Source organism: Alligator mississippiensis, chromosome 6 (assembly GCF_030867095.1).
Source record: "Alligator mississippiensis isolate rAllMis1 chromosome 6, rAllMis1, whole genome shotgun sequence".
NCBI classification, from domain to species: Eukaryota; Metazoa; Chordata; order Crocodylia; family Alligatoridae; genus Alligator; species Alligator mississippiensis.
Window position 1 is genome coordinate 56,307,098 of NC_081829.1, and position 14,467 is coordinate 56,321,564.

At 44.2% G+C, this 14,467-nt stretch overlaps 1 protein-coding gene across 1 annotated transcript in view; it reads left to right on the forward strand.

Annotated features, from left to right (window-relative positions):
• COL13A1 (collagen type XIII alpha 1 chain) overlaps window positions 1-14,467 on the forward strand; it is a 116,929-nt gene that overhangs the window by 72,972 nt on the left and 29,490 nt on the right. The window contains exons 24-34 of the mRNA XM_059729893.1: window positions 23-109; window positions 856-900; window positions 3,823-3,867; window positions 4,533-4,601; window positions 5,209-5,232; window positions 6,325-6,378; window positions 6,958-7,002; window positions 12,214-12,366; window positions 12,995-13,093; window positions 13,799-13,852; window positions 14,108-14,149. Coding sequence (XP_059585876.1) covers window positions 23-109; window positions 856-900; window positions 3,823-3,867; window positions 4,533-4,601; window positions 5,209-5,232; window positions 6,325-6,378; window positions 6,958-7,002; window positions 12,214-12,366; window positions 12,995-13,093; window positions 13,799-13,852; window positions 14,108-14,149 — 717 coding nt within the window. The remainder of the gene's footprint in view (window positions 1-22; window positions 110-855; window positions 901-3,822; window positions 3,868-4,532; window positions 4,602-5,208; window positions 5,233-6,324; window positions 6,379-6,957; window positions 7,003-12,213; window positions 12,367-12,994; window positions 13,094-13,798; window positions 13,853-14,107; window positions 14,150-14,467) is intronic.

Consider the following 14,467-nt stretch of genomic DNA (forward strand, 5'->3'; position numbering starts at 1 on the left):
GGCTATTTTTCCTTGCCAACAGGGAGAGAAGGGAGATGCTGGTAATGTGCTCGGGGGAGGTAAAGGAGAACCTGGACTCCCAGGATTACCTGGGGCCCCAGGACTAAAGGTGTGTATATTGCCCCCCAAAACACTCTATATTTCTCTGTTGTATGGGATATGTACCTTGCATGGAACGCTGAGGAGGGTGTGAAGTTTGTGTTCATCTGTACCCAACTGGATTTAGGCCAAGATTTCATAAACTGGCCAGGCTCTACAGGGTTCTTTAGTTTGTTATTTTAAACATTGAAGGCCAGAAAATTTATTAACTGATTTTTTAGGGAAAAAACCCTACTTGTGTTTAAATTATTTCCCTACGGGGGCTATAAGTAAACAATCCCCCACAATCACCACCAGTTTATGATGCCATATGTGCCAGATGAGACAGGGTAAACATTGTGTACCAGGACTCTGAGATCTTCAGAGAACCAAATCTTATCCATACTTTCCTTCCAAGAGAATTAGCAGCCCAGAAATCCTGCTTAATGGCAAAAGACAGTTAAAACATTTAGTTTCCTAAGACTGGTTCCATTCAGGATGTGTTAAGAGGTGTGTTAATGGGCTGAATTCTGATACTTTCACTCATGCTGAGTCACACCTTTATCTAGAAGTAGTGGAGAAATGGGAACTTACCCCAAATATTGAGACTGCCAAAAAAAATCTGAATGTTAAGATAGTAGAATTCTACCTACCTTAGTGGAATTCCACCAATTTTAATTGTTATCAGGCTTAATCATTTCACCATTGTTGAAATTGATCTTTTCTGCACATTTATGTTGATCTGTTCCTCCCCCCCACACAACTTTTTTTTTTAAGGGAGAAGCTGGTGACATTGGCCAGCCTGGACTGCAGGGAGAAAAGGTATGAAGGGAATGGGAACAAATGGGACTTTTGAGAAGGATTCCAAGACAGGGAGCTCAGTTAAAATGCAGCAATTGGGAAAAATATTGTTTTGCAGTTGTTTCCCCTAATCAAATAACTGATGGCTATAGCCAATCATGGAAAGAAACAGATACATTGTCCTATACACACTGCATTTTCTGAAAGCTCTCATGTGCAAAGCAAACAGAATATTATTAACCAACTGGCCTGTGAGCCCAAGTCTTGGATGCAACACTATTTCTAGGAAGCAGAAAGACATGCGGCACTGGGGGGCAGGTAGTGGGATTGGCTGGTGCACCAGCCCACTTTTAGCAGTTGCCACTGCATAAGCTAACCAAATGGGGAGCATCCCAACATTTTGGTCACCCACACCAGGACAGAGAAGCCAAGGGACTGTGGAAAGGGACAGATAGAAAAAGCTCTGTGGAAAAAAAGGCTTGCAGCACAGAGGAAATGCTGATCTCAAAGGCTAGGGACAGATATTACACATAAACCCATTTAAGTGATCAGAAACTGGTTTAAACCTATAACATAACAAATGTTCAGTGCACATAAGCCAGTTTGAAAATTGCTGAAACTGGTTTGAGATAAATCTGATTGAATGTAGTATCTGACTCAACTGATTTGGGTCAAACTGGTTTATGTAATGTCTGTCCTGGTTTATGTAAATGTCTGGTTTAATTTAAATCGAAGTCCCCCAGCACACTCCCGGCACACTCTCTTAGCTGGGCAAGGCTTTCTGCTCCAGAGAGCTGGGCTGGCCCCTCCTCTCTGCTCCCTGGCTGCAGCTCCAGCAGAGAATGCTGGTACTGCAGGGTCTGGCTGGCTTCCTCCTGCTCCCCCACTCCCCTTCACCACTCCCTGCTGAAGCAGGGATCCCCCCTTCCGTCTGCCTTACACAGACACCTCTCAGCATTAGCTAGCATACCACATGTTGGCTATGGTTCGTGCTGTGGGAGACAGGACAAAGGCAGGCAGGACTGTGTCGACTTAGGGCTTTGTGGAGCTAATCAACAGGTAGCTGGTAATGTCCCTCCATTCCTTTCTTGGAAAAGCTGTTTAAGAAGAGCTTGAACTAATGGAGAGAGGCTGTTGTTTTCTTAAAGATCTGATATACACTGAGTTAGGGGTGATAAACACTGTGTAGGGAACTCCCTGCTGGGCTGTGGGGTAGGGGGAGAAGGGGGCTCCCTAATCAGAGCGTCCTGCTGGGGACTGGCTATGCCCTGCCTCAGCTCAGCACTGTGTAAGGGAAGGGAGGACTGTTCTAGCACTCCTCGGCTTCTAGCCTGAGCCACCACAGGCATATGCTTGCATTTTTTCAGTCCAGAGGGGATGTCTGTGTAGTTACAAACTGGTTTAGCCTAGCCAGGTTAAACTAACCAGCAAGGATTGAATCAACTCAGGCTTAGGCTTTTTGAATGTCTGTCCCTAGCCAAAAAAAAATGCATCAGGAACTGGGATTAAAGGGTCAAGAGGACATGGAAGATCAAAATCATTTTAAGTCTTCTGGGTTCTCACTGGGCTAACCAACTCCTCAGAACAGTCTGTGAACATCATTCTAAGGTATAAAGAATGTTAAAAATATCTTGCTCTGTGGAAAGAGTTGCTTTGTCTATGCCAAAGTTATAATATTAGCTATATTTCCTACTGCATTGAGTCTTATCCAAAATGACAAGAAGCTTAATTTACTGCCTAATATGTTAATATAGCATGTGTGATTGTGGATAATGGTTCCCTCATGGAACATGAGTTTTCTATTCTCATTTGAAAACCATACAAGATTATCAGTTTACCAGATTATCAACTGCAAGATACTTGCATATAGCATTTCATATCCATATAGTGTGAGTGTACATGTAATTGTATTGAGGAATGTATATTGAAAAGAAATAATATAAAGGGCCGAATATGCAATAGAGTATAAGGGGAATTATTCTGGTTTGGTGTCCTCCCTACATTTTCATGGACATTATTTTGATATAAATCAAGGTGCTAATTATTTTCCATCTTTGAATGTAATGTCTAAGAGTAGGAAATGGAGCATGTAGGAGGATCAGTCATTTAGTGTTATTCGTCATTGGAAAAACACCATATGGCTTCTTTACATCCAGCTCTCTGACCTGAAAGTATCAGTTTTGTCTAGCAAAATGTTTTGCTGTAAAAAAGAATCTCAGGCACTGCAAATGGGGTTGATATGTAGTGATGTGTTGGACAGGAAAACCATGCTATTATTTTCACCAATATCATTGAAAAATGAGACATGAGAAAGGGAATCATGATATCTGAAAACTTGTTGTTGTCTATCCCAACTATGCAGTTGATCTAATAAAGATATAACCCATGAAAATTCATGCCATTGAAAAATGAGAGCATTTCTTCCTGTTAAAATCACTTCACTCAATGTGCATTTAGCATTCTATGTCAAGTGTCCCAACATCTAAATCTGACCAATGCCATGGGAATAATTAATTTTTCAGTTTTGGCAGCTGAACCAGAAAAATCATTAAAACATGTCATTTGGGGTCACTTTTGAAACAAAATTTTGTTCTTATTCTTCAGCAAACTAAAAAGAGATCATGTCAGGATGTTGCATTTAACCTGAAACTAGTTATATGTTTTGCTCATTCCAAAAATGAGCCATTTTGTTTATGGGCTAATTGTTAATAGATGCAAAGGGGTAGTTTCCCAAGGAGAGAGTAAGGAATTATAATTCCATCTGTGGGATGTGAACCTGAGGAGACACAATATGCTCAACCCCTTTTACAGGTTCAGTTTTAGAACACAGACTAGCCCTATGGCACCTCACAAAGACAGCAGAAAACTCCAGACACCAAGAGCCTCAGAAGTTTAGGTTTCTAAAATAAAGTGCATTGACATGCAGTGCCCTTTTTGTTACAGGGAGAACCCGGTGCACCTGGAGATCATGGACCTGTTGGTCCAAGGGTAGGTGCCACTTACCCAGCTAATCTGGGTCTTCCCTTATGAAAAAAATGAGAAATGTTAGAAAGAGCAAATGACAATATGTCTCATCCTAATGGGTACTTAAGCAGTTGGTATATCTATGCTACACCACAGTGCACTTTGTGTTTCTTTTGTCTCCCAAAATCCCTTTACCATAATTAAATTTGTTTATAGTTAGTTTGTATTGCCATAATGGGGGAAAGCAACTGGAGCCTACTTGTAAGTCTCACGTATACTACCTAGTTTTGGGCATCAACAGCTGAATGTATATGCTCTGTACAGGTGCTTGGCCAGCATCTGTCCAAATGTGAAAACTGCCACAGGTCAAATTCCTGGATTCTGTTCCACAGCTTAGTTATTCAGCAGAGCAACTGAGGTAGCAGCAACGCTGATCCTCTTTGTACTACATACTGATGTTAGATAGCCACAAAAATATCCCCATAGGTATATCTATTGATCATTATTTAAACTTAAAATTTTAAAAATAATGGCAGTGAAATTGCTTCCCTAAGCACCCCCCTGCCTTCACATCATGGTGAACATCTGTATTTCAGCTCAGAGAAGATTATGGGGGAACTACATCCTTGGGCAACTCCGCTCTGTATTGGCTAGTTGAGCCCTGACTGGAGTTCTGATTCATTTTATAGGGTCCCAAAGGAGAACCAGGAAAGGATGAAATGGTGGATTATGATGGTAACATCAATGATGCTCTACAGGTGAGGAACTGCTACATGTATCTTGGGAGCCATGTTCAGTGACTTCTGGAGTAAGCTGTTCATTATTTTTTGAGGGACCTTTTCTTAGACACCCGAGCTCTTTCTAGCTCATTTTGCTCTCGGGCAACTGAGAGCTCTTCAGCAAAGTTGCAGGCTAGTACCCTAAGTGATGGAGTTCTGGGAGATGGTTGGACCAAGGAAGAAATGCACCCTTGTGCCCCAGCCAGCCACTCCAGCATCTACATATGCACTGCTATGGAGTTTTTTACTCCACAGCAAGATAGTATTTGTATTTACTAGTACTATCCTGCTGCAGACTACATTAGTTTACTCCAGTCTAACAGGGATGCACGTGTAGACACCAAGATGTTTACTGCAATGCTAATTAGTCAACTGTGCAGTAAATGTCTAAAGTAGATGCATCAAGTATGGACAAAATTAAACATGTCAGTTTGGTCCTTCCTAGTTCTTCTTCCATAATAAGAGTAATGAATATTATTCAGTATACATGATTCTTTTATGCCATTATTGATAAAAGAAAACAAATAAAAATAACTTTCAAGTTGTAATTTTATTTCTGTTTTACCCCTTCCTTCATAATTTTTAGGAAATACGAACTTTGGCCCTGATGGTGAGTCTGTATTCTTGACTGTGTATTTTGATTTTGGACAAGCAACTGGAATTTAGTCTTAAGCAAAGTGGACAAAGTCAGACAAACTGACACAAACTTTTTCAGTCATGGCCTGAGACATAGCAATGCTGACAGCCAAAAGGACATGTTTTGTGTTATATTCTTGTACTAATATTTCCCCTGCTTTGTAAATGCAGCACTGGGCTCATAAGGCACTCAGCAAGGTTGGCCCTAAATGAGGAGAACCCAGTGGAAGTCAAGAGGGGCCCAAGCTGTGCTATTTTCAAGGCCCATTGAAAACTTCATCTCTTTAAGCAGGTTTTTCCCCAATAACAGGAATATATAATTGTTTGGCGCTTACTTTTGGAAGATAACTAACATATTCCTCTGGAGAGGTGAGGAATTAGGGCCGTCATAAGCCATTTGTAACTGTGATATCTAATTTTGCATGCAACACCCAGATACTGTGTAAATGTGCACATTAGGAGCCATATGCCAGCTACATTTTTTTTAAGTAACCTCTTATTTTGGGTGCTCCAGGTGTCAAGTGCCCTGCTTTGTAGTAACAAATGTGTTAAATTAGGCACACAAAAACTGAGGCATCCAGAATCTTTGTCCACTTCTGAAAATTTGAGTTTTTGAAGAGTTTTTGAAGCCATTTGAACACATGCTGAATTTGGTATAAAAGTTACTGTTAGTTAATTAAACTCAACCTCCACTAAGGAACTTAGCAAGCTAACATTTTCCTATTATTCACATTTTCTATCTGGGTACCATTTTTCTGTTAATAGAAAAAACTCTTGTTATAAGCTGTAAATAGAGATTTAAATTCACTATGTTTTCTGAAGCAGCTAAAAAGAACCGTTGTTTTCATGGCAAAGTTTTTCTTTGTTAAAGAAATACTATATAGCTACAATTTACTTTGAATTATCATTGCTGGTTATTCAGTAGCCTCTGGCTTACTCATTAGTCCCACTGGATATGTTTAAAGGAAACACAGCTCTTCTTTTCCACTATTTGAAGAGCTGTTTGGGTTTAAAAGAAAAAAAAAAAAACTTTGACTTATTCTGAAATGAGCTTTCTCTTGCTTAGGGACCTCCTGGACTTCCAGGAGCAGCTGGACCCCCGGGGCCACCAGGACAAAAGGTACTATCTGTCCCCTTGTGACGTGTGAATAGAGATCTAGAAAAGCATGAGAATCAAAAGATTAGAATAGTGTTGCAGCTGCTGTATTCTATGTCTGCCTCTAACACACATTCTACACCCTACATTCCCTCAAGTCATTTCATTCTCCTCCCTATATCTCATGTCCTGAAATCCTGTGCTCCAACTATACGAAGGCACAGATGTGATTGAAGAAAGACTATAATTCTTTCTACTCCCATTTTCCTTCAACTGACTGCATACTGTAGCTAACCTTAGTACCTGGATTATGTTGTGTTTATAATGTAGTTCAGACCTTAATCTGCCGGTCACCATGAAAAACTATGCAATGATGAAGTTTTTATTAACCCCTATAATGCTTATGTGGTTGAGTCCTATTATCTTAAGCTTCTGACCCCTCTGTTTTTGTAACTATTGGCAATGAGAGCCTGGCTGCTCCCTGAGGTATCAGTGTTGATTATTTCTGACACCCAGCCCTGTTCTCTGATTTCTAAGCCCAAAGTAAAAATAGGCAAAACAGTACTTTTAAAAAAGTGTTTTGTGGTGTTTTTTTTAATTTAGGGTGAAATTGGCTTGCCAGGGCCTCCTGGGCATGATGGGGAAAAGGTAAGATGAGTATTTCCTTATGTATGTATTTATTAAAACTTTATTCTGTTGCAGGCTTTGGCATTGTGAGGGATAACTGGTAATAGTTTGAGTTGTTTGAAACATGGAAAAATGGAAAAATGGTCCACTTTTCCATTAAAATTCTGAATTTAAACAAAAATGCTCAATAACATTTTGAAAGGTTTTAACCAACATGGTAGATATGCTGGAACAAGATTAATTCTAGTGGAAAGTGTTGCAAAAATCTCTTTCAAGTTTTATCTTGGAGATAAGGGGACATGCACAATTGAACTGTGGAATTTCTTTACCAGCTCTCATAACAATAATTTATTAAAAATCAGAAATGCATGGCTAAGAATTATTTAGCCACACACTGATCCACATGTATATCTTTTTGCGGGTGAAAAATATAGGGCCTGATTCACCTCAAACATGCCTGATGAAAGAGCCCCCTAATGCGGTGATTAATAGAGCCGTGTGAAGCTTTGGGTGCTGATTCAATTCGGAGGAGATTTGGCCCAATCCGGTGGCCAAATCTCCAAATCCATATTGAATCAGGGGACCAATTAAAAGGTCCGAATCAATTCAAAGCTCTCCAAATTGATTCGGAAAACATTCAGAGAGCTTCTGAATGTCCCCGACCACTGCAGCAGGGAGCTGGACCCAGACTCTGAGTTGGTAAGTAGGGGGCAGGGGAGGGGGGCTAGAGGGGGAGGAGGGGACCATGGGAGGACCCCCACCAGGCCCCATCCCCTGCCTGGTCCCTGAGCCCCCCTGAGCCCCCAACCCCCACCCACTCTCCCAGCCCCTCCACCGCTATGGCTGCCTGGCCCACCCCAGCTCCTGGCCCTTTAACAAAAGAAAACTAAAAAAAAACCCGAACTCACCAGCTCCTGCAGCGGCCTTGGGGCTTGTGACAAAGCTCCCACACAGTGCGGGGCAGTGGTGGGCAGCAGGAATCACTCCACCACTGGGCTGGAACTGGTGACTCTGGGGCTTGGGGGGAGGGTGTTTCTTAAAGGGCCAGAAGCTGGGGTGGGCGAGGCAGCCATGGGGGGGAGGGGTTGGAAGAGTGCATGGGGGTCAGGGGACCCATGGCAGAGCTCCCCCATGCAGCATGGGGCAGTGGGGGGTAGCAGAGATCGCGCCCCTCTGGGCAGCATCTGGTGAGTGGGTTTTGTTTTTTTTTCAAAGAGCCGGGAGCTGGGGCAGGCAAGGCAGGCATTGCCGGGGCTGGAGAGTGGGCAGGGGATGGGACCTGTCCAATTCAGCTGATTCGGCAGCAGCCAAATCTCTGAATCAGATTCGGCCAAATCAATTCAGGACAGTGATTTGAATCGCCAAATCGAATCACGGTCCACCAAATCAGGCCAATCCGAATCTGAAGTGAATGCTAGCCACTTCATACAGGCCTAGTGGTCTGACTCTTGACTCATATTTAGTTTATGTGAATGCAGAGCACACCATTGGGGTTGCTAGCTGCTGAACATTCTGGCTCTGGAAAGATTTAAGCAGCAACATAGATAACCTTAATTCAGCACAGTGCTTAAACATATGAAGCTGTTCACATCCTTAGAGGGGGATACATACTAAACGCTTTACTGAACTATAGTGTCAGGACTTAATCCCAAATCCTTTGGTGTTAATAGTAAGCTTTATATTGATTTTCATGGGCGATGGGCTAGAGTAATGGTTCTCAACCTTTTTTGTACCAGGACTCATTTGTAAACACCAATGGCCAGTCCCAACTCAGTGCCCCTCACTCCTGACCCACTGCCCCCCACCCCCAGGCCTCAGCCCCCTAGTGTGTGGGGCTGGGGGGAATGCATGGGGCATGGGGGTCCCCAAGCAGCCCCTTGCAGGTCATGACCCATGAGTTGAGAAATGCTGGGCTAGAGCTTTACAGGATTGAGTCCAGAGTGCTCAGCAGTTAGCAGGATTGAGCCTGAAATTAATAGTTATAAAAATAGCTCTCATTTCTTAGCTTCCCTTATACACAGACTCTGCCTCTGCCCTTTTACTTGATGTTCAAACCTTCTTCTACATGGCTGTGGAGACAAACTACATGGAGTAAGGCTCTGTGATGCGGTTTCTTCATACTGTTCTTGTGGCCTGCATATGTCAGCCTTATGTAGCAAAACTGCAGCAGTTTCAGTGTTTTCAAGCCACTTTCCAAAGATGTTTAGGTAGAAAAGATGAATTTTCCATGACAGGACCTAACCTTCGAGGCCAGCCATGGTACTGCCTAGCAGCCCCACTTGTCCTGCTTTGCTCTCTGCCCCCTCCCCCACCTCTCAACTTCCTGCCTCTCTCCTGCCACACCTTGTATTAAGGTAATGGGGGAGGCTTTCTCCCAAGGCCTAATGAGTTTCTTCATGGCTTTTTCTCTTAGCTCAGTCCTTGTACCTTCCTCGTTGCTAAACTCCATTCCTAGGTCTTCTCTGCCCCACACCCAGTCCTTGGGGCATGTCCCTAGTCCTGCTTCCCTATGCATCCCCTTTCAGACAGTCCTCAGAGCTTTTTTACTTTCTCAAGCAGGCAGGGTCATATAGACCCTAAACATTGATCCCTGGCCTTAGTTTTGCCTCAGGCACTATAATAATAGCCTTCAGCCACACTTATTACTCTGATTTCATTTATGGGGCCTCTTGGCCCTTTCTTTAAAGCAGCTTACCCCAGCTTTAGGCCCCTGGTCTTTGTAGGTCTGCTCTTTTTATCTCTCTGTCCCTTGCAGGGCTCAAAGTAGCTACCTCCCAGAGGTCCCTGTGGGCTCCAAACTATCCCCATAGCCACAACCCAAGCCTCCAGTCAACCAAAACCCAAATGCATACCACAAAACTGCTTATTCTTCTGAAGCTCTCCACAGAGTTTCCTCCTCTTCTGAGGATTTGGGCTGATCTGGGCAAATCTGAACCTCAGGCTCATGTTTATATGGCCCCTTGCTCCTTCCTTTTTTGCTCATCTGACCCAGCTCTCTGTTAACAGGGCCCAGTTTAATCAGCAGCCTAGCCTTCTGCTGTCTGCATTCTGGATCCTGCAGCCCATTCAGCTATGCTATTTGTACCTGTGCAACCTGGGTACACCCAAGTGTGTGCCCTATTCTCAATAGGATGGGATAGGTAAGCAGAAGGGGGTGCTGTGAGAGGGATGCCAGAATTTTGAGCGAATCCCTTTTTCCTCTATAGAGGTAGCCCAAGCCCAAAGTTCTTAACTATATACAATTTATTGAGTTATAATATACATAAACATAAAACTAAATATCGTATACATATATTTACACAGTGAACATTAACCAATAACCAAGGTCAAACCCTAAATAACACTATTTACAACATCACAACATTTCAATTACAAAATATAAGGTGCAAACATGAACAATCTTAATAACATCTATTCCTTAATATAGTCCCTGACCCATGGCAAGAGATAGTCCTCCTTCCAATGGGGTCCCTTGGGGGAGTGTCCAGGAAGCACCAGGGGCCCCCTCCCCTTAGGGCCTTGATTAGGCAGGGGGGCAGGCAGGGCTGCTCACCCAGCCCCTTCTCTGGGTTTGCCCGCCTCAAACATCTTTCCCCTGTGGGACCCAAGGGCCCAATGACTCACACTCCCTCAGGTGGTGGTGGTCAGGGTGCAGCTTGATGGGGTCTCCTCTGCTGGAGCGCCTCTCCAGGTTTCTTCCACACCACTGGGTTCCTCCCCACCCTGTACCCTGCTCTATGCACCGAGGGCTCAGCTCCTCTCAACTGCTGCACCACTGCTGCTGGCTTCTGGGTGCTGGGCCTCACGCTGCGGCACTACTATTTGCCTGTGCCCTGGCTCAGCACTGAGGGCTTTTTTAGCACAGGCTGGGCCCTTCAGGCTCTGGCCAGATGTCCTCACACAGTAGCTAACCCAAGCAGCATCCACTGCTCCCTGGCTCCCAAGGCTTGGGCCCATGCACCACCCTGCACACCAGGGGACCTGGCCGCTTGCTGGGAGATGGAGCCTGAGCCGTCTCACTGCAGCCCCAACACCCTTACCCTGTGCGCTTCCCTGTGCACCATGTGGCCCCCTGGCCCTGCCAGGGTTGCAGGCTCGAGCCACTGCTTGCGGCTCCCAAAGCCTGGGCTCCATACACTGAACCGCGCACCATGATGGGCCTGCTCCCAGGGCCAGGTCTCCCTGCACCATCCCCATGCGCCATCAACAGCCCGAGCAGTCTCGCGCTGCTCCCAAGGCTGCTCCTCCAGTGGCGGCTTCAGGAGCCTTGGGCCTATAGCCCGCTGAAGGAGAGCTCCCCAACTCTTCTTGGCTCCATTCTGCTTGAGTCCCTCACAGGCATCTGCCCAGCCTGCTGAGCACACTGGGCTTTTATTTACACGGGAGGCCCTGCCCCTGAAGTCTGCCGGACCTGCAAAGCACAGTCTTCAATCAGGTCTAGGGGCTCCTCTCATCCCCACTTCCCCTGAGTAGGGGCGGAGTAAGCCTCTCCCAGCTGTTACCTGACTGGTGGAAATGTTCCACCAATCCGAAGCGTCCTTCTCCAAGCTGGGCTTGCCAGGCAAAAGCAGTGAGCCCGCCACACCTGCCAGGCTTTTTGCAGGCTACACTGACACTGTTTTCCCTATCCAGCCCTGTGCTCTACTTTCCAGTAACAGAGGTAGGGGGTTCCCTGTCACACCTGCCTTTTCATGAAACAGTCATACATATCTTTTACATAAAGCAATTGCACTGTTTTTCCCATTATTCAAAGGTTACTTGCAGTTGTAAAAATCATTTTTACTCTGCAAAAAAGAAAGTTGATATGAAAGTATCAGTAAACTCCATCACTTGTTTCAAGCAGCCTACAACACATGTTACAATTGAGAAATAGGGATTGATTCTTGTTTTCAGTAAGTCCTCACTTGACTTTTTATCTCTCTGTACAATACATTTACTGCACATTCCCCTTCACATTGCTGGAATAATGACAGTTAGGCCCATTGACTCCTGCCCTAATCTTTTTTATTTCTTTCCCAAGTTGTAAACGACTTCAGAGATATCTTGATTAAGGTTTTGTCTTATGGCTCCGGTTCAAGTGCCACCCTGGGCTTGTTTCAAAAGGGCTTTCCCAGTCAACCCAAATGTAAATGGGGGGCCTTAATCATGCTAACACATTGGACTGATAGGGTTGGGAGGCCCTTTGACCTAACTGTATACAGTACTATTTTTAATGGTGTGGGTACTTTTTAGGGCCCACGAGGTAAACCAGGAGAAATGGGGCCTCTTGGTCCCCAAGGGCCCTCAGGAAAGGATGGACCTCCAGGAGTAAAGGGAGAACCTGGACTTATGGGGACTTCAGGACTGAAAGGAGACAAAGGGGAGGCAGGACAAGCTGGCTCACCGGTGAGTAAGTACTAAACACCTTAGAGCAGTGAATTGTCTTTGCTGAGGTTCACAGCAGAAATGGGCACAATGTCTAGATATGAACCCCCTTGAACACTGAAAATCTCAGATGCAAAATTTAGGGACAGGGTCAACTGTAGCATACAGTGTAAAAGTGTTGAGACTCCCAGCCGTTAGCAGAGTGTCACATCTTAATAGGTTCTCCAAATTAAATGATAATCAATTAATTATGCTTTATAGAACATATTTTCCATGAGATTCCACATATATCCACCATCTTATGGTTAGTTATTAGAATGGGATTATGGCACCAATCCAGCAAAACACTTCAGAGTAAGCATCATATTAAGCATGGGAATAATACCCAGAGTTGCAGAAATAAAACATTTCAAAATGGCTAGTAAGGTCTTCAGGAAGTAAAACATTTAAGCACGTGTATATCCTTATCTGCACTAGTAACCAAGGGGTTTCCATTGGGGTGAAACAACAAGTTTCATGGGTCACCTGGGTAAAGATTACCCCCAAAGTTCATGGAACAAAGAGCTTTTCACCTTTTGGTTCAATGTTGTCACTCTCTCATTTGCATGATTAAATACTGCAAGAAACAAAAGTATTTCCTGCTCTGTAGGGTCTCGATGGCCCAACCGGGGAGAAAGGAGAACAAGGTGACCAAGGGATACCAGGATCTTCTGGATTACCGGGTCCAATTGGACTTCCAGGACTTACAGTAAGAGTACAAAGAAACATGGACTTTTTAAGATGGGTTAAACAGAGGATACAGAAAGTGCAAAATACTGAGGCTAACGTTTTCAAAAGCACCTCAGTGACTGAGAAACCTGAGACTCCCATGTCCTTATGTCACTTTTGAAAATTGGTTTAAATTTCATTGAAATCTAATGGGATTTGGATTCCTATATCCTGTTTGTCTACATTGATGACTCCAGTGTGGTACAGGATAGCTAATGATCTAGCTCAGACACTAGTTGTAATCCAGCCACAGCAGCATGCAGTTCGCTGCAGGTCAGTTTACTCTGCTTCTCACACTGAGCTCCATGCCTGGCTCTCTCTACACAATACTGCTCACTGCAGAGGAGACATACCCCAGACACCTTGGAAAATTGTACCCTGCAATCCACTGTGAGAACAACAGATAGTAGCCTAACTGTCCACACCCCACACTAGTTTTTAAGGTAATCACCACCAAAAAAAAATCCATTGTGTGGCAATACTTTCAGGCACCTGAAACTTCCCACTACTTTATACTGGAACAGAAGGGATGTATGTGAACTATATGAATAAATGCTAAGTCTTCTTTCCACTTTTGAGTGATTTCTTCTTCTAACCTTGTGATTATATCACACATTACTAGTGATGAAGCTAGACCTCTCACTGGTGCTACTGTATGCATTGGTTCTATTGTTGTGTTTTTCAGGGAGAGAAGGGAGAACCTGGAGAACGTGGAGAAAAAGGAAAACCAGGGGAGTCAGTAAGTATTGTTTTTTTCCTGGAGGATCAGAAGGGGCAAAATTGAATCTTGGCACCAGTGCTTCTTGGAACTCTGTTCATCCCACACAAACCACATTTTCACCAACACAATAGCATCTCCATGGCCTTCATGAGCCACCCAACTTCCTGCTTTTCTGCTGATCATAGCTTGTGCTTTTGCTGCAGCATTTATCATGGCAATGACTATTTTACTTTACTTTGTTATGGCAATGACTATTTTACTTTTTATTTTTAGGTATCTGGGCCACCTGGGCCCCAAGGTCCACCTGGTGCTTCAGTAAGTTTTGATTTTTTTATTTTGGGGGGATGCCGCATGAGGAAGGAGTTGAACAATGATGGGGAAGTGGCTGTACAGATTTTACCAAGGACTATGTCTCTTGCATAAAATGTGGCATGGAAAAATGTGTGTAAGGGTTTGAGGAGGAAAGGCACAGGATGTGCTGAAGCTTGGAAACACTGAGGCTGTGCCCAGGTGGGCATGGCTGTGCGGAACATACTGAGCAGGCTGAACATACTGCACATTCAGCTATTCTTCATACTGCAAGGGAGCAGTGCAGGGATTTTTTTGATGCCTGGATATCCAGGGGTTAAAAAA